The 25,628-nt window shown below is 32.8% G+C and overlaps 3 protein-coding genes across 3 annotated transcripts; 2 read left to right on the plus strand and 1 right to left on the minus strand.

Moving 5' to 3' along the window:
* The first annotated feature begins 912 nt into the window (after positions 1 to 912).
* On the plus strand, positions 913 to 6,623 carry LOC104888402 (VIN3-like protein 2). Its single transcript, XM_010673366.4, has 4 exons — positions 913 to 1,242; positions 3,284 to 3,953; positions 4,795 to 5,117; positions 5,576 to 6,623. Exons 1-4 carry the CDS (start codon positions 924 to 926, stop codon positions 6,352 to 6,354), a joined length of 2,091 nt encoding a protein of 696 aa, XP_010671668.2. The 5' UTR covers positions 913 to 923; the 3' UTR covers positions 6,355 to 6,623.
* Positions 6,624 to 7,710: 1,087 nt separating this feature from the next.
* LOC104888392 (protein SICKLE) lies at positions 7,711 to 10,530 on the minus strand. The gene is made up of 4 exons (XM_010673354.4): positions 9,992 to 10,530; positions 8,736 to 8,897; positions 8,554 to 8,661; positions 7,711 to 8,456 (listed from the first exon to the last, which is right to left on the minus strand). Exons 1-4 carry the CDS (start codon positions 10,275 to 10,277, stop codon positions 7,837 to 7,839), a joined length of 1,176 nt encoding a protein of 391 aa, XP_010671656.1. The 5' UTR covers positions 10,278 to 10,530; the 3' UTR covers positions 7,711 to 7,836.
* An 11,939-nt stretch (positions 10,531 to 22,469) lies between these two features.
* On the plus strand, positions 22,470 to 23,123 carry LOC104888384 (hypothetical protein). Its single transcript, XM_010673342.2, has one exon. It carries the CDS (start codon positions 22,470 to 22,472, stop codon positions 23,121 to 23,123), a length of 654 nt encoding a protein of 217 aa, XP_010671644.1.
* The last annotated feature ends 2,505 nt before the right edge of the window (positions 23,124 to 25,628 follow it).

Raw genomic sequence — 25,628 nt, forward strand, 5'->3', positions numbered from 1 at the left:
GCCAAATCATATGGTTTGTCATATGTGGTGACATTACATTCCCGCACTCGATATAAAACACCCTTCTCAATATTCTTGTAGCATCATATAGGTGTTGTTGATCTTGCATAATTGGATCTTGGAGAAATAATTGGAAAGGGCTTAACTTTAGACCTTTGATAATAGTGGATACATGTAGACTTGTAGACAAACTCATGAGCTATCTTCGAGCCAAATTTCTTGCCCCGGATCAAGCTCATGTGTAATACCAAAAAAACAACCAACCCAAACACGATAATCACATTCCAGTCCAAAATTTTCCTATCTCGACCCAACCCCAATGATGCTTTTACAAATTTACCTTGCATGTACAACTAATTTCAATTAAAGGGAGTGACTACGACCTTACTTGAAAACGATACGTTTTAAAGATTGTCTACTTCTGGGCTCTATATCCTTGAGTTTTAAGGATTGGACAGAGAAATTGTCAATTGCCAAGACAATGGCAATAACCGAGCGTACAACTTTTATCATACACTCGGGCGTACAATGAGCATGGTACATCCAAAGTTAAAATTTACACAATAGTAAGAATTTTGAATGAACAAATAAGCAAAAAGACATTAGATGTACTATATACTTTATGATATACTCGTGTGTACAAAAATACTCTCGACCGGAAGCAAGGTGCCTTGTGGACCTACCCGACCCGATGAAAGAACTTAACAAGCACATAACCCATGACTCCATGACCCATGACCCATGACTAGTGGACACAATTTTGTCTATTGCCACATTCAATATTTTTCTGATTAACATAACAATGAACCAACTCCTAGAATTCACTCAAAACTTTAGCCAAATAAAATTAATATCCATACACAAAAAACACTTGAATACTTGATTACAACCCCTTGGCCCCCCTTCTCTTGATTCGCTTCTCGATGTTAACCCAAATCCTCAAATTTTATAACGCCAAAACTCTCTCTCTCTCTCTCTCTCACACACACATACATATTTTACATTTTACATACACAACACAAAACAAACGCATTATATACAACACTCTCTTTACATTCTCTCTCTCCTCGCCTGCTCTCTTTCTCTCTCCTCATGACATCGCTTTTCTATGGCTTCTTTTCCACTCTCTCTTCTCCCAACAATGTCTAACAGCTGAACGCTCAAAAGGGTTTTCTTTGTTTTCGTTTTTTGTTGCGTATTTTTACGTTTTTTTTGCTTCAGCCATGGAAGCGAATCTTAAAGGTGAATTCTTTTTTTTCCCCTTTTTTTTCATTATATACTACTTTTGGTTATTAATGTTGATTTGGCTTTTTCTACTATCAATGTATGTGTGTTCTTTTTTGTTTATCATGTTGTTTTTTGACAATGTATGTGAGATTGAGGGAAAAATAATTGTGGGTTTGTGGATTTCTGGGCTATTTTTTTATGGGTATCGTGATTTTTTTTTTTTTTTTTTTGCCTTTTTTGAATGTATATGTTTTTTTAAACCTTCGTATTAAAGTTTTTCTTTTCTGGGTTTTGGTTGTGGAATGCATGCTAGTAGTGTTGGTTTGTCGGATGATTAAAATTTCATGTTTTTTAGTGAACTTTAGTAGAAATATAATACACAATTTTCAAAAATAATATAAAAATGACAGCATAATATGGTTATATGAGAGAAGGAAAAAAAGGTGCATGAAAAGAGGATTTGGGTGTGAGCTTGGGTTGTATAGTCTTGTATCAAAAGTATTTTTTTTTGACTAAATTAGAAAGAATTTTTTGGAACTGTATTACTATTGTGTTTTTCATGCTTTCTTAGAGTTTTGCTAAATTTTTCTGTCCATTTTCTGGACTACTGATGTTCAATTATGCAATGGGGCGCAATTTTCTAAGATGAATGATTCTATGATGTAAAAGTGTCTCAATTATGCATGCACTTTTTAGAGAAAAGATAGACTAGAGTAAATTAGACAACTTTGCCCTGCAAAGTTTGAAATGAGGGCTTTTAAGCATTAGAGGATGTATGGGATGAAGCAAATTATTGAGTAATAGTTTCATTAGGATAAGAGAAAAGTTTTGTGTTATGACATTTGTTTAGTCATGTAGTTTTAAGCTTTTAAAACAAATTTCTGGGTAGAAGCTAGAATTAAGCCGTACTAGAAGAATGGAGAAACACTACTAACATCACTGTATATATGCCTATTCACCATAGGAGGCTTTGTTTCGTGTGAACATGACATTGTCATTATATGACATGCATGCATTTTGATGGAAAATTTTGACTTGTGTCCTCTACGATCATGCCTCACTCTCGTTTCAGAATGTGTGATGAAATTTGTTTGGTTTTCAATTATGGTGGCAGGCTTCTGCTTTTGTCGAAATCTCGAAGGTTTTCCCTTAGATTCTAGTTCATTTAGGAAGCTATAGGTAAACGTACAGTAGATAAGAGGTCGTCAAGGATTATTCATTAGCCATTAAGTGCATGACAATAGAGTGTAGTTGTCTTATCTGATTAAAATTGGAGACATACATGTCGATATATAGCATGATTAAATTGCTAGCAGTCTTGGGCTATACCTTCAAAGTTTTGCAAGATTTGATTGGGCAAGACTTGAAATAACTATGCAGTTGAAGCCCTATTCTGCTTTGAGGTATCCTATGTTGTCAATATTTCCAGGATCGTTTATTAAACCAATTTATTTGTCCAATTGCATCTTTCCTTCTTCCTTGCCGAAGACAAAGTACTAGGACCATAGTGAAATTGTGAGACTTTGGGGGAAACATCTTTGGTAGATAGGATCATAGGAAAGAAAATCAATTGTTGCTACTAAAACTTTGGCAAGAATTTGTTTGTGGTGTGGTTTGCAGACTTTTGTACAAGTCCACATGCATTAAAATGTTGTTGGATAATCATGCTTCTCTCTATTGTCTCACCTGCCATAAGTTGGAATAAGGTCAATTTATGCGTCGACATTATAGAAGATGTTGATTATCATTCTTGTTTGAACTCCAAAACTTTGACTATTGGTGTATGCAAGTGATATTCAAGAAGAATTGATTTTAATGGGGATGGGGGGGGGGGGGGGGAAAGACGGGTGATGGGGGAATGAATAAAAAAGTGCAGTTTAAATTCTAGATTGTTTGGATACGGGCACCATGTTGCAAGATTCAGGGTAAATTCTTGGCCTTGTTGCTGATTTTTCACTTATCTGAGTGACTTTGAGGGTAAGTGAGGACCAGGGTTACTGAAATTTTAGATTATTGACTATATCGAGCATTGACCTGTTTTATCCTGTCTAAATAGGTTTGGTTCTTGACCCTGCAAAATGTAGTGGTCTTCCCTTGGAAGAGAAGAGGGAGCTAGTTCGGGAAATTGCTCAGTGGTCGGAAGATGCTCCAGACATTCTTAGTTCATTTAGCCGCAAAGAGTTGTTGGAAATTATCTGTGCTGAAATGGGTAAAGAGAGAAAGTACAGTGGATTTACTAAACTTAGAATGATAGAGCACCTTCTAAAGCTAATTTCTAAAAACTCAAAGAGGAAGAGTAGTGATAATGATTTTGAGTTTTCTATAGCCAAAAGCCAAAATGGAGCTAAGAAGCAGAGAAAGATTGAAAGCCCTATTCAACTGTACACTGACCAGGATTGTGAACAAGGGGTAAGCAGGAGCGAGATTGAAGTTAAAACCTTATTGTGTCCAAATCTAGCATGCAGAGCTACTCTAAGCCCAGATGATGGTTTTTGCAAGAGGTGTTCTTGTTGTGTCTGCCATCACTATGATGATAATAAGGATCCAAGTCTTTGGTTGACCTGTGACTCTGATCCTCCGAACGAGGGCGACTCATGTGGAATGTCTTGTCATATAAAATGTGCACTCAAGCATGATAGAACTGGCATAATGAAGAACTGTAAGCGTGGAAAATTGGATGGGAGATTCCACTGTGTTTCTTGTGGAAAAATCAATGACCTTATGAGGTAAGAGCTCTTCTTGTCCCATTATGATGTGCAGGTTCAGGTACTTTTGGATCCTGAAGTTGGCTTGCATCAAGATGCATGACTATGCAAGTATAACCTAGATAAAGTAACAATTAACATCTTGTCGACTTGTCCTATATAATATGCTGGTATAGACTTCTTATTATACCTGGTATTGTGGTAGAAAATTTTGTTTGCTCTTACTTTATGAATTGTGCAAAAATTAACAAGGAGCATTAAACTACTTAAAATATTGAAATGTCTAGACCACTCCCGGTGACAAATGCTTATGTGTTTATTCTGCCTATTTCTTGCTTGTTCATTGAACCCATGGGAAATTGTGGATGCCAAAAGGTTCCTGGACGTGTGCATATGTATGTAGCATGGATGATTGAATGCTGCACAGCTGAAGCCCTCAGTTTACCTGGATTTGTGATGATTTTGGACTCAATATATATACCTTTCTGGTCTTTGGTATACATGCAAATGTCCTTCTGTTTCTCGTTGACGACTGCGTGGCAGAAGGGGGAGTCTCAGATGTATTATCATTTTTATATTACCATTAATGAGTTATGCCCTTCTAAGAAGAAATAATGTTATCATAGATGCAGTGGCATACCGGCATGCCACATTGTGTACAGATGCTTTCAGGAGAAAACTAATTTATCACAAAGCATATTATGGAACTCTGAATTAGCACAGTTTCAGCAATTAAGCAGAGAACATGACACACTACAGCGTCTTTCTGTTTCTTTATAATTTACACAGTTATAATTATGCACACATAAATGCTCTTTTTAATTAATAGATCTTGTTTATGCTGATTGTCAATGACATCCAGTACGTGGAGAAAGCAGTTACTGGTTGCCAAGGAGGCTAGACGTGTCGATGTGCTATGTTTGCGAATCTCCCTGTGTCACAAGATTCTTGATGGAACTGAGCGTTATAAGGATCTACATAAGCGTGTAGATACTGCTGCAAAGAAACTTAAGAAGGAACTTGGGCCTCTTGATCGTGTTTGTGAAAAAATGGGCCGGGGAATAGTTAACAGGCTTGCTTGTGGAGCTGAGGTCCAGAAGCTGTGTGCCTCTGCTGTAGATGCTTTTGAGGCTTTATCTACCCCCCATCCATATACATGCACTGTGAATCAGAAAAAGTCTCTGAGTAAGCTTTTTACTTGTTTTTCAGATTGTATTTTCTGGGTTAGTTGCTAGTTGTGTCTTGTGCATATGTAGCATCACATTTAAGAACTTTATATGTTCTGACAATAGCAAGCAGAATGCAAGTATTGAGAGAATTACTTGAGCAAACCTATTTGACTTGGTACATTTTTTTTCTTTTGATAGTAGACTTCAGTCATACTTCATACATGATAGTTGGTTTTCTTATATGTTTTTAGTTATTTCATGACTTCAAAAAGAGATAGAGAGAATCAAGAATCATCTTCTTTTATGCTCACAAGATTAGTTCTTAGTTTAAGCAATTCACTAGGACCCTAGAAGAGATTGTTCAACTATACCTAGGGGAAATGATATGTCAGTTTTCTTAAATCTAACTTCTTCATTCTTGACCACTTAATATATGCTCCAGTTCTATCAGCTAATTTATCTCGCTTTTTACAGCATGCCAAATATGCTTCGAAGAATCTTTTCCAACATCAGTAGTCATTGTACTAGACTATGATGATCGGCTTTTAGAGGAGTTCTTGGGTTGTCGGATTTGGCACCGAAAGTCTACTTTGAAGGCTTACCCAGAAAAGCCTTCTTGCATTGTTCTGAGGCCAGAGAAGAAATTTAAGATCTGTGATCTTCAACCATGTACAGAATATGTCTGCAGGGTTTCTCTATTTAGTTGCACAAGCGTTTTTGGGACTTGGGAAGCAAAATGGGTCACTCCTCCATTGATTACAATGTGTGCTTTAGTTTCCGATGAGCAGGATGGTATAATCGATGAAAATCCTAGGATGTTTTTCCAAGCCCTTTCTGATTGTGACAAATCAGCCACAATTGATCATACTGCAAAGCTTAGATCACTAAATGATATCACCGACACCCATATAGTGAGCTCGGGATCAATCCCCATCACCCCGGCCAAGATAGACACAAGGCAAGAATTTGTTGGCCTGAGTAACAAGATGCATGAAGCACTGAATAGCAATTATGAATATTGTGTTAGGGTGATCAAGAGTTTGGAGCGCGATAGACACCTGAGCATAGATTTCAGAGTGAAGTTTCTCACTTGGTTTAGCTTGAAAGCCACGATGCAGGAGAGAAGGATAGTTAGTGCGTTTGTGGATACTATGGTAGATGATCCTCCGAGCTTGGCCGAGCAGCTAATTGACGCCTTTGCTGATGCAATTTGCAGTGAGAGAACCACTTCCTCAGCACACATTATGCCTTAAAAATAACAACAATCTTTCTTTATTCTTCTCAATTTAACCAAATATAGTTCATCTTAGGCTCTTTTAGGCTGGAGGATGATTGTTAGTATCTTTGCTTTTGTTTAGAATCTAAATGGTATTGGTATATTAGCAGGTTTTAGATTCTGTTATTAAGTTATGATCTGACGTCCCCAACAAAGGCTTACTTGCATCAAATGAGAAATGGTTAACACGCCATTTATAGTGTATAGTTTGGACTTTGGATGAGTGCATTAATTCTTTTTTTCATACTTCTCTGTCTAACTTGATCAGTGACCATTTTTCAAACCCTTTTTATGCACTAGTCTATTCTTACATTGTATGAGGGACTTGTAGAATTGTACTAAGTTATGAGAGGAATAGGGTAGGGTTGATTTCATTGATAATAAAACTGTTTACACTTACAATCATCCCATTGACAAAGAAGGAGATAAACAAGACAAGAAAAACCAAAAGGAGATAAGAAAACACGAGCTTATTAGGTGTTTGGTTCAAGCCATGGAATGGTAACCATTACAACCAAATAATGTACTCCTTCTGTTTCAAAATATAAGGCACGCATGATGTTTTAGGTCGAATTTTGACCGTTGATTACTCTCAATTTATGTTGATATTTTTTTTAAAAAATAATGTTATGATAGTAATTTTCAAGACGAATCTAACGGTATAATTTTTATAATTTTTGTTTATCATATTATGAGAGATATTTGTGGTCAAAGTAAAAGCGTGAATGTCTTATATTTTGGAACAGATGGAGTATTTTGTTACTTGAGGGGGAAGGAAGGGTAACAAATTGGAGGAGTCCATTACCACCAAGTAATGGTAACGGATTGATGAGGGGTTGAATCAAACAAAAAGAAAGGGAATCGTTAATTGATTTCGTTTCTTGGAGCCCAAAAATCACGAATCAAACGTGCTCTAACTACCATGCTTCTAATTCGTACAAATGAAAAGAATTAAAAAATGTAACTACAAAAAACCTTAATCATAAATATCTTTGAAAAATGAACGAGATATGCTTGAGTTTTACATCCTATTACCACAAATACGTTCCAACTTTCCGAATAAATGTGTTTCTCAAACTCTTCCCAGTTCTACTATATTTGATGGAGGAGAGAGACTTGGATCAGGTAAAGGAGAAGATAAAAGAGAGAGAGAGAGAGAGATAACAAGATGTGAAGAAGAACTGCACATTGATGATCATGAAATGAATCATATGGTGGCCCATTAGAAAGAGAGAGTGAGTTGCGACTTGTGAGGAGTTATTGGACTGAGAATTACAAATGACTTGGCAAAACATGTTATTTCAAATCCTTTTACTATTCTACATTTGAAATATTTAGGTATCCAAACCTTAATTTGGTTTAATTCCATAATTTGAAATGAATTCCAAGTTACCAAACACAACATTATGGACTAACAAATTAATTACCAAATTTAGCACATTCTCTCAGGAGTACATGATTACACAGTGGTTGCATCTTCAACAGCTTCATCAAAAGATTCAGATAAGAACTCGGCAAGGCTCTTATTTGAGTCGGATGCATCAAAAGGATGTGCAACCCGAGGCTTTTTTGCACTTGGAGTTTTCTGAGGAGTAGGAGCTTTCTGGAAAAACCCTCGCCTGTTTGCATAACTCTTCTGCTCATTCTCTTTCTCCGCCTGCCAAATAACAGGCGTCAACGATTCCCAAGGATCCTCCACCATCGACTTGCTATAAAAAGACCGTGCTTGATCATAGCCTCTTCCCCTTCCTCTTCCACCAGAAAATCCTGAACTAGGGCTCATCCTGCTACCATCCCAACAACCCCTCCCTCTTCCTACACTAGGGCTACGACCACCTCCACGTCCTGCGCTAGGGCCGGGACTATTGTTAAACCACTGACCTCCACTAGGACCACCTCCATGTCCAGGGCCAGGACCGGGAGTATTGGTAGACCACTGGCCACCTCCACGTCCTAGGCCAGGACTATTGTTCGACCATTGACCACTAGTAGGACCACCTCCACAACCTGGACCAGGGCCGGGACTATTGTTAGACCACTCACCTCTACCTTGTGGAGGAGATCTATAATTAGGGCTACCTGCATATTCCATAGCAAACAACAAATTTAATTTCACGATAGATTTTTGGAAAAGAAATAACCAACCTTTTCTTATTCAATGTCCATAAAAAAGTACCTTGATAAACAGGATATGGGTTACCTCCATATCCTGGTCCAGGACTAGGACTAGAAGTATTGCTAAAACAGTGACCCCTGCTGGGTGCAGTACTAAAGTTTGGACCTCCTGCACATATATAGCTGTAGGTGAACGTGGAAAGTGGAGGACTATTCACTGCATAACAGAAACCTACGGAATACCTTGGTACATCGGATATGGGCTCCTGATTCCCATTGGACTTGCAGCAGCCGTAGGCCTGCCAGGGCCATAGGGATCTCCGCTTTGATACACACCCAGATGAGGTGCATAGTTATTTTGAAACTGGTGAGCACCAGAGAGGGGAATTTCAGGGTTCCTTGGTCCTGTTAGTTTCATGAAAAAAGTTAAAAGAACATCTCGATGCATAAGCTAGAAAAGTTGGCTTAAGTTACTGAAATCAATAGAAATTTTTGACGCGGAACAATATGTCGCAAAAGATCCAAAAACGTCCATTAATATCAATAAGGCATAGCCACAAGTGCATGATCTACACAAATTCACAAAAGAACCTAACTAGGTACTCAGGAATCACTAAGGATGTTACAACCTGCGGCAGACAATACTAACTGGCAGTACCTCTATCTATGGATTCTATGCTAATGGTTCCGTTGTCATACTATATGATATTATACCTTCGAGTCCCTTTCGAGCTAATGAGAGCTATAACCAAATCATCAGTAATATGCAAAGGGAATTCCCTACTCATTACCATGGCAATAAAATAACATCCTCAAACATGTAAATTCCATTCCTTCTCAATACCACCTCGATAATGGATGGTAATGAAACTTTATGAAGAACATCACAAGCTTGAGAGGTTGACAAGCTTCATCATAGACATTGACAAAATATATCTACCCAAAACTCCATACAAATTTATACCATCACCCCCGTTCATTATGATCTACCAAACTGACCGTCAACGTCTAAAGTTCCTACCTTTCCAAAACGAATTTACTTTCTAAAACAATTAACATCAAGCCTGTAAGTTCCCCATTCCAAACTTCCTTTCTTACCAAATTCCCCAACACGTAAACTGCAAATTAATAGGTGCACCCCTCCGTATAGTGAGGAAGGTGTACACGATGAACATCAAGCACTAGGTTATGAATATAAAGACCAATACCAATGAACATATACCTACAGAGATGTACATATCTTCAAGCCCACATAAACCCAATTTTTCATGGACCCAACTCAAATTATAGTAACTAAGAACTAGTATCGAGAGCAACATAACTAAAATCAGAAACAAACCCAATTCAAACCCACCAAAACCCCAATTTTTTCATCTCACCATTCACAATCATTATTCAACATACAACATAAAACCCTCACTCACCCATTACATAGCAACCAAAAATACAAATTACCCACTAATTAAAATTGAAAAACCAGAAACTTTATAAAGAATTACCATGAGCAGGAGCAGGAGCAGAAGGTGCAAGATGAGGTTTAGGCGTGAAAGGTCTGCGCTTGTCGATGGAGTAAGCCGCCATTGGATCAGTGTAGAAATCAAAGCGATGGGTATTAGTTGTTGTTGTTGTGGGATTTGAATCTTCATTGTGAAGCAATGGATTTGTGAGAGGTGCTGGCAAATTTGAGTTTAGGGTTTGTTGAGAAAAAGATGAAGAAACAACTTCATTAGATGCTTCTAATCGCATTGCTTTAAGTCTTTCTCTTCTCTTTTCTGATTCTTCCATCTTAAAATAAATACAACAATGGTGATTTTTAATGGGTGTTAAGAAATTTAGGTTGATTTGATTTTTAAGGGGTTGTCTTATTCCGGCGAGTGGTCGACGGAAAGGAGTGGCTTGACGGTGGTGATGCTCTAGTATAATCGTTTGTAGGGCCTAGGGGGTTAAATTTTTAAAAGGATAGGTTAGTCTTTGTTTTGCTGTATTTTTCCCTTTTATGGTTTGGCAATCTTAAATTCTTAAGACTTTAAGAGTTCAAAGTTCAAACCAAAAGTACTACTCTATTGTTCAAGACAAAACTTTTCTAGAGCTAGATAACAAATTAACAATAACATGTCGACATGGGTGCGGTTCGGTTCATGTAGAGGTTATTTTATATATATCGAGAAAAGTTGTATTAATTAAAAACGGAGGTATATCTTAATGATAATATATCCAAATATAGAACAAAGTATATTAAAATTAAATTACAATGAATTTCATTTGCTCTTACCTATTCGATTAAAAAAAGACTAACTATGAATTGTTTAATCCAAATAAAACTTGTCTCAAGCGATGTTAGATGATATTGAGTTATATGTCCTGGTAAAGAAGACGTGATATGAGAGAGAACCCGTATAGAGATCAAACTCATACCATCTTCAAAACTAGATTGCCGCATCTAGGGCTGTGTAAAAACCAGGTTCAAATTGGAATTTGAATCGGGCCGGACCAGGTTTGGAGTTTCGGTCCTGGTCTACAAACAATCCCGATTCCATATTCCCGGTCCGGACAGGTGAACCGGAATACCGGTTATTTTGGTATGAAAAAGGTTTGTGTTTTAAATAAAGTTAAAAAGTTAGAAAGTTAAAACCCAACTGTTGATTAACTTTAGGATTATTGTTATTAAAATTATTAAATTTTAATGTATCTAATTTATAAATATCTTAAAATCAAATAAAAAATATTTTGTTTTAAAAAATATAAATTACGGTCCAACAAATCCAAAATCGAACCAAACCGGAAAAATTCTGATCCAGAGTTTTTCCGGTGCGAACCTGGTCCAAAAAAAAATCCAGATTTTAGTATTGTCCTGAACCGATGCACACCTCTAGCTGCATGCCTGCATATCATCTAGTAGATCACAATATCTACTAGACGATATATTCGAAGGTCCTCATGCTCAGGTTGATAACAACTAATAAGTGAGCTTAAATTTCTTAATATGAATTTAATTCATCTAATAATTGGTTAGAAAACTCTATTCTATTTATTAATAATTGAAAGTATTGTTGTTTAATTAGTTCAATTATTTACTAAAAAACTAAATGCACAAATTCATGAAAATAAAATATGACTATTCAAATAATATACTGATATAATCAGAACATACTTTTAGATATCTTCAGGGCTTTTATTAAATATCACATATATCAATAATATATTTTGGAATAGTTTATGTATAATCCCCTATAATTTTATGAATTTTATAAATATATTTATAAGTATTTTTAGTGTTTAAATAATTAAATTTTTGATTATCGACTATTTTAAAGTCAATAGTTATTTATTGTTTTTATATAGTCAAAGTATTAAAATTATTTTTAAGATGGACTTTGAAATTCAATAATGAATTTAAATAAGTTTGAGTAGTAGTACAAATGAATTTTAATATTGGGTTAGAGGGGCCCAAACCGTTTGTAGTCTTTTCATATTGTCATCTTTTATTAAACTAAACAAGCAAGCCCATTAGCTTATTGCACTCTTTGGAACTATAGCTACATTATTGCCTCACAAATTTTGCCTCTCATTAAACAAGCAAAGCCCTAATTTTTCTCTCCTCTTTCCCTCTCCCTCTCTTTTTCTCGGTTGTTGCCAGCTACCATCGGCGACCACCTACCGCCAGCCGCAGCTAGCCGATGTCCCTCTTCCTCGGCTGCCCTTGTTCCTCTTTCTCTTCTTTTGGTTTATTTCCTCCTTTATTCTTATTATTATTCATATACAATGAAAAAAACACGACATTCTCATTATAAAGACAACTCATATTCAAACTCAAATAAATTTTTCTATGATACCAAATTAATTACAAAGACAAATTCCAAAAACGAAATTCAGTTTTCTTCATTACTTGGATATGCAACTTCATCATCTATATTTACTAAAATGATTTTAAATACTATTTGTAAGTATTTAAATATTTCTTACTCATCAAATGGAGGTGAACTTAGATACGTACTTTTGTTTTTCATTTCTTTTAAAACCGATCAATAATTATGCCTAAAATATTACCGCACATATATCGGGTGTTTAGATCAATGGAATTCAAGATGCTAATGTGTGCTGAGAGACTTGATGTGGGCGCCAAATAGGTACGTCTGAGCTCCATTATCCGTACGCCGGAATCCTGCAAAACAAGGTTAGCGTACCCCGGATGGTCCCAGGATCACCCCTACGACGCTCAAGTCAGTAAATGATTGAGGCAGAGAGAGAAAGTGATCAATGTGGAGGGAAATGCTTTGGGTTTTTGTAACTTAGAATTGCTTACCTGATGATAGATGAGACACCGCTATTTATAGAGAATGAGACCTCCAATAAATGAGGGTATTTTAGTCAGTTCCAGCTGGTGGAGGATTGTCTTCCCGAAATGTAGGGTATTTTAGTAACTTTTTCATAGGCGGGCCGATCCAAAAAATGATCCCGAACAGCGTGCATAAGAAGCTAGTAATTTAAACTGTATTAGGCGACCTCATCACCTCTTTAAAACTAGCATTTTATGCACACGATGCGTGCTTTGATTATTTTCTTTGTTGGTTTTTTTTTTTTCCGCAGTAAACTCTTTAAATTTTTTCTTTCCAAGTCAATTTTCTATAACTTTTGAATAACTTCAATTCTTCTTATGATTGTGCTATTTTATGAGTAAGTAATTTGAAATCAATAAACAAGTATAATGCATAAATCAATAAGAAATTATATCTCACTAACCTTATGTTATCTATATATATATTTAAAGTAGAATCCTTGAGGCCACGTGTCGTTCTGTTAGCGATTTCAATCCCACGTGGCATGACGTGGCATGCTCCTTTGATCAATATTTTTTTGAAGCTCATTTAGACTGTCCACGTGTCACACGGTTCAAAGAGTGTGAAATTGACGTCAATTAAGGATTTTAATTGATACGTAATCTACATAATTAAGGAAACGTTTATTCCCATAATCATGTTTAAATTTGTTTGAATTTGGCCGAAAAAATTGGAGATTCACTCCATATGGAAATAAGCAATTACAATCTTCAATCATGTACAAGTTGATCACCTAAATCAAAATCATTCCTAATTTTATTATGGATTGATTCAATCAAGCTTTATTATGGAAATTCGTGATTTAATGATATTTTATTAAAATTTTCTTTAGAAAATCGTGTTTAGGAAGACAACCTTTACTTTTGCACTATAAATACCCTAATCATATTTGCATTGCACTAACCAAGGATGTCTTGGCCTAGTGGTTAAGATTGAGGTGCTGTGAGCGATAGGTCACAGGTTCGAATCCCCCCTCCCCTTCTTTGTACTTTGTACCGCCTTCATGGCTCATATGGATAAAAAAAAAAAAAAAAAAAAATATTTGCATTGCACTACAACATCAAAATTCAAAAATCCCAAACACGTTTTCATACATTATTTGAGGAAAAAAATTATGTTCAGCTTCATTCACGGTTTGCAACAACATCCAATTTTCTGTAGAAGGTGAATTCGTCACAACATCAAATTGGAATATCAATTCGTTATTCATGGCTTGCGTGAATGAAATAGTGTATCATATCTCACGTGGTTGTTTAACATTTGTGCATGTGATTGCATTAAAGTAGTTTGCAACAATGTTTAACATTAGAGTTTTTCGTAACAATGTTTAACATTATTTGTCATCTTTATTTTTGTCGTGATTGTAATAAAATTTGTCATTAGTTTCATTAGTTTCCTTTGTATCATTCTTTTTTTTGTATATAATATATTATGGTCATATAAAAAAAATTTAAGAAGTACTACTACGTATAAAACTCAAAAGTTAGGAGATACAATGTAGAACTTTCCGAAAAATTGGTTCATACTATTAATTATAGATTTTTTTCACGTCTTTTTTCGAAATTTTTGGACTCAAGTGCCTCAAGTTGATGATGTTGACCAATACAATTAAGTGACATAAATTGTTTGGTATAGATTTTGCATTGTAGTTCAATTCCATATGCCGTCACGAATGGTCCTCAACACTAAAATCCATTACAATTGCGGTCCTTAGACCTTAACTACCATTAACAAGCCATTAATGATTTAATTCATATTCTCTAGACTCCAATTTGTAAGGCAAGGAACGCAACAAATATACATACCAACACAATCAGATTATTAGGGCTCCGCGAAGCAAGATCAGGACCGCAAACACCATACATTTACTAATCATATATAGTTTATATCTCACTAATCTTTATTTATAGAAACGGAATATTTTGGGTAGGACGCCAATAATATTTGCTTTGAAAAAAATCCGTTATTTGTGGTTATAACTACAAAAAATGGAATATTTACACAATATAATTTCCGTGATTTCTACCAATAATATGAATCAGTTATGTGTGGTTAAAACATATATAAGTAAAGTTGTTTATAATATATAATATATTATGATAGTATAGATTAAGGAAATTATATATTACCCGAATCAAATCTTATGAAAATTGAATGATTGTACATTAAATCGTTTCACTTGAATTCGAGCATTATGTTGTTTTATATAAATTCGGCATATATAACACGTGTTGTGTATAAATTAGTTATTTGTACATCTTAAATCACTTGAAATTTTATAAAGGAAAACATTTAAAGATAATTCTTACTATGGAGCTTGAAACTCGAAAAATATGTCTATTTTAAATAGGAACAATAATAGCAAACTAAGGCAGTATAAGTTAAGATTTTATATTAAACAATTAAATATAGAATATTCATTTTTAATATATTGCAATATAATGCTACCAACTTATATATGCAATCGGATTTATGTAACTCAAGTTTACCTTCTATTTTTGAAATAAAAATCATGTAACTGTCTTATATCTTTACAAGATTAGCTACAATTTATGCCAATGTGAATGCTTCTGATTTGATGCATGGAATAGTGATCTTATAATTTAAAAAAACATTTGAAAGTAAAATATATATATATATATATATATATGAATACATTGTTAATTAAGATAAGTCCAACTTTTTTTTAAGGATAGGCTTTTATTCAAGTGAGCAATTATCATAGAATATACTTAGTTTATCTTAATTCGTTAATTTTTGAAGCATTGAAGTATAAGTATTATGTTAAATAAAAAAAAAGTTCCTCCATGCATTTTGCACTGGTAAGTCATATAACTTCATGCCATAATATATAAAGAATAAATGGGGAAAAAATTTAGGAAATTAATTTCGTCGGCAAAAAAATTGCAGTTGAAGTAACATGCGATTTTGTTGGTGTAAATTTTAGTAGTAAAATACAGATTGTGATATTCCCGTGCATTAATGATTTAACACAAGATATCATCAAACACGAAAAATAACCTTCAGAATTAATTAAGTATTACTTGATATTGTATTATTAAAACTCAAACATATTGGCAACTTCAAAATCATGGCTAAGTGGGCAGTGCTAGATGTGTGCATTTATGGTTTAAGACGGCAAAGAGAGATAGAGAGTAAGACTGCAGGAAGCAAATGCATGGCTTAGTGTCGATTGTGGTGCTAATTGTGATTCTATTTGAGCCTATAAGGAAAGTAGTAGATGTAGCAAACACTTTTTCAATTTGAATCTTTTTAAAATTTTAATGATGGATTACTTAATCCACCATGACATTAACTACATCAGCCATTGAACACACGTATCATAAGTCAATTTTACAATAATCTCAATACATGATTCCAAAATTTTAAATAAGAAGTTAATATTCACACCATGATTTTAGGAGATACTTCCTAAAAATCTTCAATGTACAAAACAATAAAATTCTCATGCAATTGCACGAGTCCAAAGCTATCACTATATACAATAATGAAAAGAATTGACAAAATTAAGACAATTAAATGGCGTATGATTTGTTGTAAATAAAATTAAGGCATATAGTTTTGGTAACAAAAGTAACCATTTCCATAATTGTGGATTTTTTTCAATTATACTGCTACATAATTACCTAAAATTTAGGCAAAATTTGTGGCAATACTATCACTATGTACAGTAATGTATGCACATTTATCAACTATCACGATTCTAATTTAGGGATTGATGAATCTACTGTTACAAGTTTACATGCTATATATATGGGGTTGAGAGACAGAGAAAGTTTAAAGACATTTTGGTGATTCAAGTTTACATAGTATCGTGTTATTATGTATTCCTATAAAAGTTGTATATAAATGTCATTCATTCTTCTAAAGATAATTCTATCAAAGGAACAACGACCCGACGACTTTTTTTTTTTTTTTTTTGGAAATTAATTGAGATAGATGACTACAGATTTCTTAATAAATGTGGAGATCTCCCGATTCATCAATTATAATACCTCTATCGCATAATCTCTTCACACTTCCTTAATATGGATGCCTGAAATTATTTATCACATACTCCCTCCATTTACAAATAATTGTTACACTTCACTTTGGTGGAGAACCAAGACAATTCTGAAAAAAGCATGAAAGAAGTACAACAAAAGCATATCTAATTTTTGGAACAATATAAAAGAACCATTAAAATATTGGAGACAGAAAATGATGTAGGTGAGAAAGATTCAATAAACGATAAAAGCACACGAATAATCAATGCTATAAGACTATAAATTAAAACCAAGTATATATAACAAAACTATTATAAGACTTTTATCACATGTTATTAAAGAATCTTATTTATGTGCAATCACTCCCTTATTTGTAGTTACTGCCAAAAATTTCTATATAGATAACGTCTGCCAAAATAGCCAACGATACAGAACATCGGTGGTGCAAGACAATAAGAGAGAACTGAATGCACAAGTTAAAATCATAATATAATTTTTGTAAGAGATAACTTTTAGGTTGTTATGTATAATTAATAATCAAGTTTTTAAATTTGATATTTTTGCATGTGTTTTTCCAGATATTTCTGATTTCTTTACGAGTATTTGCGTTTACTCATATTGTAACAGTTATTAAATAACGATCATTTTAAAATTTGGGATAAGCGTAATGTGAGTCAACTCTATTGCAAGTAAATCTATTGAATTCTTTTCTATTGATTTGGGACAAAAATAGATGCGAGTAAGTGTTATATATATATATATATATATATATATATATATATATATATATATAAATATATAAATATATATATATATTATATATATATTATATATATATAGGCGAGATCACATGAGAATGCTCCTTACATGAGAAATGAGAATGAATCTCAACCACACGATTGGTTTAGAATTACAACACTTATTCATTAGAGTTATATACCTCTAAAAAATTTAGAATTCAAATTTTTTTTTGTTTTTTTGAATTTTGAAAATTCAAATATTTTGTTTTTGGAGTTACATCACTTTTTCATTAGAGTTACATTACTTATTCATAAGAGTTATAGCGTGTAAAATTCATTCTCATTTCTCATATAAGTATGCATTCTCATATGAACTCACTTCTATAATATATATATATAATATATATATATATATATATATATATATATATATATATATATATAGATATATATATATATATATATAAAAAAAATCCAGTTAAGCAAAAGGTATATAACTATATGAGAATCTTGACAAGAAAATTACATAGTGGTATTTCAAGTTCAACAAGTACATGCCAATCATAAAATTTTGACGAAGGTTCTTATTAATCTTAATGTAAGATCTATAGCTTTGTTTTGTTAATTTATTTATTTTATATAGTTGTTGTTAAATCGTTTCAATCATATATATTAAGGATAAACATATTAGTCTATATAGTGTAATTGTTTGTCATAATGTAGAAGGCATAATCAAATTCTAATAGGAAGTAACAACAAAAGCAATTTTTTTGGTGTGATTTTTAGTAGAATAATTTAAATTGTGATATAAATAATATCTACAACTTTATAGAATATAACACCAACTACAAAAAGACACTAGATGTAATTAAGTATACAGTAAAATACTATAAATACTCAATCATATCGGAATATTAAAGTTTTGTGTGCAACCTACATTGGAGTATAGCAATATGTTCAAAATGAATATATTTTTTCAACAAAGTAATAACAAACTTTAAAAATAATTTTGGTTAAAATACCACTCCCTCTATTTTCTTTTGTAATCGAAAAAGCCAATATAACTTTAAAAATGGGAAAGATTTCATTATTTTAAATAAAATGATATGAACTAAAATAAAGAATATAAGAATTTGAGTTAATCTGATAGGCAACCAATAACACAAAAGTTTGAGAGGTAAAAGATGAAGTATTTATCATTAGTGTGAACAAATTTGTTGGAGTTTAAAATCAATGGAGATTTAAGTCATAAAATCAATGGAGAACGCACCCTAAATTTTAAAGCATTTATGATATGGTGAATCATATGATACATTATCAATCACGAAAATCATGAAAAATATCATGAAAGATGACAATAAATTTTTGGGGTGAGAGTAGTTCATGTTGCAGAGAGAAAACACTTGGAAAGTGTATTATGTATATTATACATATACATATTTTCATGGGTAAAAGTATAATTATGTCTTACAATTATAAAATCCAGAAAATATTATATGTTAATTAATCTTCTACAAAAAGAAATGAATATATTAAATGTTCATATAATAAAATTGGGTTAAATCATATTGAGCATTGAATAAAATGTGTGTGTGGGGTGTTTGGGGGTGGGGGTGGGTGTTAATCTACTCTGACTAAAATTTTGGGTCTAAGTTGCACAATTTGTAAAAGAGGGAGAGCTTATAACTTGCCGTATGAAAGATTGTCGTTAAATTTGTTTGGTGAAAGTTAACATTATGATAGCGAAAAAAGGTGGGAGTGTAAGTATGCATATTTTTTGTAGGTAAAGGTATAGTTATATGTAACACAATTATTATAATTTTTTCTTATTTTTTGTAGGTAAAGTCCATAGATAACTTATTTTCACTTTCATTATAATTGATCACATTTATAAATATAATAGATTATTGTGCTAACATTTCCTTTATCTACTCATAATTTTGAAAATCGTGATTGTTGGTTGAAATGGATTTTAATAATGACTATCAAAATTTATTAAATTTGTACACAACCATTAAATAAAGTATGTATTTAATTTTTTTTTGAATTATAATATCTCTATATCTAAAACAAATCCTTGAAGCCACATGGTATGAAGTTAGAGAATTTTTCAATGAAGCTAAAAAATTGAGTCATCAAACAAAATAGTAGATATCACTTGGTGAAGGAACACAAAAGATTATGAAGATACTTTTAGTCAAAAAAACAAAAAGATCAAAGGAAAGTTCATGTTGATAACATCATAACATTATGGTTCAGATTTAAGGAATTTTTTAGATCTCAATGGGAAGAAAATAGATAACTATTTGATAACTTAAATAAAGTTTGTGATGATAGATTAGATTTCATTTATGCAATTATGATATATTAAAGAAGGAAGAAAGTTAGAAACTCTTTATATCTCAATAAATACATGTGAAGATTATAACATAATTAAAATTAGTTTCATCATAAGTGGAATATAATCACCTAGAACTAATACATAACCAAGATCGAACTAGATCTATTCTATCACATAAAATTTTCAAATGTAAAGAAATGGGTTGGTTATTTTATTGAAACACTTATCGAATCGTATTAATCATACTATAAGTTTAAATATTGACAAATCCAAACTTGGCGTGTTAAATTTATTTAACACCTATATATTCATATCATGATTTTTATAGTGGAACTAAATAAATGTCTATAATACCCCTTTATTCTAGAGATAACGATAGGTGCATGTCAAGTATAAATTGAAGTCAATATTTTTGTTCAATTTGAAGTTATTGTATGATTAGTGGGGTGGCTATGGGAATAAAATTAAAGGGATGAGGGTGGTTTCTATTTAAGGTTGGTTTACATAAGTAGGGCAAAACAATATGAAAAATAGTATATGCTAAATTCTAATTTTACTAAGTTGCATAATAGAGGTGTGGTTTAGTGTGCATTTTGGTCGAGTAGGACCACTTTCTATTAGTAAGTTATGATAGTTATGGTAATCATAATTCTTTATGTTATTTTCTTATAATTCTTTAAAGAAAAACCATAATTTTGTTTGAGTAAAATTAATGACTTTAAAATAACATGGATTATACAAATAATGACATCAACGTGATGTATTTATCTCATGCCGTTTGAGTTTTTTTATTGCACGGGCTATCTCATCCCGTGCATTTTTATTAAACGTAAATTATAAATTATTTAATTTTCTACAAAACAAGTCATATTTTCTACCAATGGGTAGCGTATTTCTTACTTCTACTAAATTTGGTTAATTGTGGTACATGGATAATCGAACATTCATATTCGAGGTCATAGACATGTTCAAGCTAAGGGGCTCCAAATAAAAGGAGACTTCACTACTAAAATGAGAATAAAAAAAGATAGAAAAACAACCAATCAGGCGGTGGTAAGGACACGGGGTGGCTCAAGGAGCCAGCAACAAGAAAATCAATCACGTTACTTTTTTAGATGGGGAAAGGGAAATGATCCTATATCAACTATATATAGTAGAAAACATAAATTTGGTATTTTCTAGAGAATCATTTAAAGGGTGTCTGAGTATGTCAAGGAAAGGGAGTAGTATGGTATTTATACCCCGTATGACACTCATTCTGTCAAATGGAATAAAATTTCCCTTGAATTATGTTTTGCAATGATTATAAATAAAAGTCAAATATATCCCTATCACATATGGGTTTGTCCCAAGTTCGGTTTTCAGCCATAGCCAAATTTATGTGGTCATTTTTAAAGTCACGGGTAGAAAGTGTATAATAATACTGATTAGTGAGAAAGAACATGATATGTCTAATATTACAGGTAATGACATATATAATTAAGTCTTCTACAACCTAAGAGTGTCATGTATTTGCAAAACAACTATATAATTAACATAAAGGAGCATTTTTTGTCTTTCTGTGTAAAGTGCATCATTGATGCTTTGTTTTTGGTTAAATATGTATAGGATTATTCTGTATTTCAATACATCGTTCAAAGTTTATTAATCTAATATGGTATAGAGGATAAACTCATTTGAGTTTCGAGCAATACATAAGCTTATATTAAATCGAGTAGACGTAGAGAATCTTTTATATGCTTATACTGTAGTTGGTATATAAACACGCTTATTAAACAAAAAAGTTCCCGTGCATTTTTGCACGGGTCCAAAAGCTAGTTTTTAACATAAAGTTGAAGTTGAAATTATGTGATGGTTCGATAACGTTACTTTAGATAAAGAGTCTTATTTTATTGACTAAAAATATAGGTTTCTAAATACATTATAAATCATCATCAATTACATATTACATTATTATCGATAAAGTATTTCAATAACACACTTCTAATTTTGTTTATGGACTTTTCTAATCAATGTATAATCATATGTATGTGCCATTTTAAATTTATGGTAAATTTCCTTATGTAAAATTATTTTGTCAATTTTATATTAAATGTGATGACTTTGAATTGTTTGGGAATTTCCTTTTATAAAATAATTTTGTCAATTTTTTTGTTGATATGCATTGATTGTGCTAACTTTGAGTTGTTTAAAGTTTTTTCCATAAAATATAATTTTATTTAATAAGGGTAAAAATGTAATTTCAGATAGGGACATGGTTGCTCCTTCCTTCCCTTGTAGAGTTGTAATATAGAGATTTATGATTAATCCTCGTAAATTCCATAAAATAAAGTAAAGAAGAAAAAAAATTCTACTAAATCTGTGAGTCTTTGACCAACTACTTCCCTTTTGCGCACCATAACTAGTCAAAATGCAGGTAGATTCCCCCCAATCTTCCAACCCAAAAGCAAACCAAAATTGACTCAAAAACTCAGAATTCACAATTCAACCCACAATAATCTTCAATCAAATACTCCTCTCTTCCTTCCCAAAAAGAAAAAAACACAAGAACAATGTCGATGTGGTGGGATCTCTCTCTCCAAGCCTTAATCTTCATAGTTAGCATCCTCTCTTATCTTTGGACCAACAACATCCCCCAAAAACTCTTCACCAAATACCACACCTACCGCAACCGCCACAAACACCAATCTCGTCGCCACTTCGTCAAAGCCGCCGAACACCTCGCTAACTCCGACCTCTCCTCCGCCGTTTCCCAAGCCGATGCCGCCATCTTACTCGACCCAACCGACGCCGCCAACCACATCATCAAGTCTCTCGCTCTCGAGCTCCAAGGATACACTACCTCCGCGCTAGACGCACTCGACGTCGCGCTATCCCCCCTCGCCATCGCATCGCTTGGGGTTGATGAGAGGGCCGACGCTATTGCTAAGCGCGCTGGGTTGAGGATGGAGGTGAGTCGACTCGGTCGAGTTGAAAGTGGGGTGGATGTGGAGGTGTGGAGTGCGGCGGAGAGAGAGCTGAGAGAAGCTGTGAAAGTGAGGAGAGAGAGTGGGAGAGCTTGGTGTTTGTTGGCGGAGTGTTGTTTGGGGTTGGGGAAGATAGATGAGGCGAGAGATGCGTTTGAAGAGGCGGTTAGGGTTGCGCCTGACTCGGTTGTGGCGAGTCAAGGGTTGGATCGCTTGAAACAAGGGCTTAAAGAGGAGTAGACTGTAGACTTCATTATTTGGTTAAAGGGGTAAAAATGTATAATACTTTATTTGTTTATTTTATTATGTATAATTAGGTCGGAAAACTTGTACTTTCTCCGTTTTTTAACATTTGTAACGTTTTTCATTTGAGATAGTTTTTTTTTTTACTTGCAACATTGACAATTTTTGAAATATATTCGAAGTGTGTATCTATTGGTTTTGTTTGGCATTACTAGTTGAAAAAAAACTAAAATTGGTAAGTTATAAGATAAAGCTAAAATTGATAAGATGCTAGAACTGATAAAATTATTTATTAGTTTAACTTATGATTTTGAAAAGGTAAATTTTTTAACTTATCATTTAAATCATTTTAACAACCTGAAATTTTATTTTAGGTGCTCTCCAAACACGATTAATTATTTTAGCACCTTATCATTTAAGGTAGTTAAAATGCTTCCCCAAATAGAACTATTAAATAATAGTTAAGTTTTGATAAACACCTTACTGAAAATGTTGAGCATATAAGATGTAGTAAATTTGTAACATGCATGTTTATTGCTACAACCTAGTTTTTCCTTGGTTTCTATCATGTCCAAATTCTCTTTATTTTTTGTTAGTATTACTAGTAGATTACTATAAAACCAAATTTATGCTGCAACACCGAGGAAGCAGTACACAGTCGAGTTATCAACATATATCTCTATTATATAAGCCAAGAGAGGAGGTGTGGTGTCCTCTTTTGAAGTGACTAAAATACCTTAATGATCTAATTAATGGAAAGAAAAAAAATTACAAAAACAAATCATTTAAAAATTCTCATTCCAACTTGCCATTTAAAACAAGTTTAAAATGGTATATGCATCAAATACTTCAATCAAAAATTAAATGGACAAAATATTTATACCTTATAAAAAAAGATGGCATACATAACGTGCACATAAAAAGTCTGAACATTCACTACCTTTGATATTCTTTAATTCAGTTAAACCAACTCATTATTTTTGTTTTTTATGTTCAATATTCATTCACAAAAAATTAATGTTAACAATCACTCACAACCTTTTTATTTTTTACATTAGCGAATTAATATATCTAAATTCATCTAACTGTTGAATTTTTCACATTTAAGTTTAATCATAAATAAAGTACGAATGGAGTATCTAATAGAATAACAAATTTTGACATTAATGCACGCATCGCGTGCATATGAAGGCTAGTATACCATAATAGAACTCTTAACCTATTTCGTATTTCCACCTCTTTATGCTTTTTACTGCATGCTAAAGGATTGATCACCTAAAGGAGTACTCCCTCTGTTTTTTTTTATCTTTCTCACTTGGAATCTTGACACTATTCATGCATAGAGAGAATCTTCTCAAATGTTCTCAATTTATAAGAAAAAAACATAGTCATGTGGGGTCTTGTTTGATTCGTCTCAATTAGTACTTTATTAATATTCAATCGTTATAATTTTTACTAATATATAATGAAAGATATTTAAGTTTTAAAACGTGCATTGGAAGACGCGCACAGAAAAGTAGGAATGATAAAAAAAAACAGAGGGAGTACTATTTAGTGGTTTGCTTGCCTCCTCGGTTACCTATCTAAGACTCAAATCCTACTCTACTCGAAACTTTTTTAGTTCACTCCAAAATACAAGCATAGTGGTTTACTTGATCATATTAAAAGGGAAAGATGATATATTGAGTTACCAAGGAAATATAGTTATATACATACCCTTCCTCTAACTGTTTGGTGATTAATGTGTGAGTCATAAAATTTCTTCTTACATTCATCTTAATCTCTTTTTTTCATCACATCAATTTTTCATATGATTTGGTCTAAAGTCTAAACACTCCACATTTGGTGTATTAACAAATTCAAAAAGACATGAATTTGTACAATTCATCATATATGTCCTTCATTCATTATTAAGAGCATATATATCCTTTTCTAGACAACTACATACATAACATTCCGCTAATATATAATTAAAGATAATAATGGTCAAGTAATCAAACAATAATTTTAATACTAGTTGAATGAAAGATTGATGTCACTCCTCAAAAATTTAAAAGAAATATTTTTTTACAATTTTAACCCTTGAATGAGGTTAGACACTTTTATTTATACTAATAACAAACTAAGCCATATGCCGAATTTAAATCTATTGAATTTAAATACGCCCAACTTACACACTGCACCCTGTAAAACCCTTACCTTAAAGGTAATGGTAAAACTATGAGCTTCTTAACTATTAAAATTTATGGTATAAGATAAGATTGTAACACATGACTATTTCGTAGGCCAACTAATACAAAATATAAACTCTTGTCTAGATGCAAATATATTAAAGTCAATAGATCAATAGAGACCAACATTAAAAAGACAACTTACTGAAATGGTGCCTTTGATTTTATGTCAATGCTGTTAATGTGTCAATATCTTTTTTATTTTATAATTAAAAATTTAAAATTTAACACATATTTGTACTTTTAACTAGTATTTGGCCGGGCCGACCGT

This window comes from Beta vulgaris, chromosome 1, assembly GCF_026745355.1.
Source record: "Beta vulgaris subsp. vulgaris cultivar EL10 chromosome 1, EL10.2, whole genome shotgun sequence".
NCBI classification, from domain to species: Eukaryota; Viridiplantae; Streptophyta; class Magnoliopsida; order Caryophyllales; family Amaranthaceae; genus Beta; species Beta vulgaris.

What these genes read in the sequence shown, in the direction of transcription:
- LOC104888402 (XM_010673366.4), top strand. Translation starts at nt 924, where the DNA reads ATGTTAACCCAAATCCTCAAATTTTATAACGCCAAAACTCTCTCTCTC. An exon ending in CATGGAAGCGAATCTTAAAG is followed by an intron (nt 1,243 to 3,283) that starts GTGAATTCTTTT and finishes CTGTCTAAATAG; the next exon opens with GTTTGGTTCTTGACCCTGCA. An exon ending in GAATCAGAAAAAGTCTCTGA is followed by an intron (nt 5,118 to 5,575) that starts GTAAGCTTTTTA and finishes CGCTTTTTACAG; the next exon opens with CATGCCAAATATGCTTCGAA.
- LOC104888384 (XM_010673342.2), top strand. Translation starts at nt 22,470, where the DNA reads ATGTCGATGTGGTGGGATCTCTCTCTCCAAGCCTTAATCTTCATAGTT.
- LOC104888392 (XM_010673354.4), bottom strand. Translation starts at nt 10,277, where the DNA reads ATGGAAGAATCAGAAAAGAGAAGAGAAAGACTTAAAGCAATGCGATTA. An exon ending in CCCATATCCGATGTACCAAG is followed by an intron (nt 8,662 to 8,735) that starts GTATTCCGTAGG and finishes ATATATGTGCAG; the next exon opens with GAGGTCCAAACTTTAGTACT. An exon ending in CCCATATCCTGTTTATCAAG is followed by an intron (nt 8,457 to 8,553) that starts GTACTTTTTTAT and finishes TGGAATATGCAG; the next exon opens with GTAGCCCTAATTATAGATCT.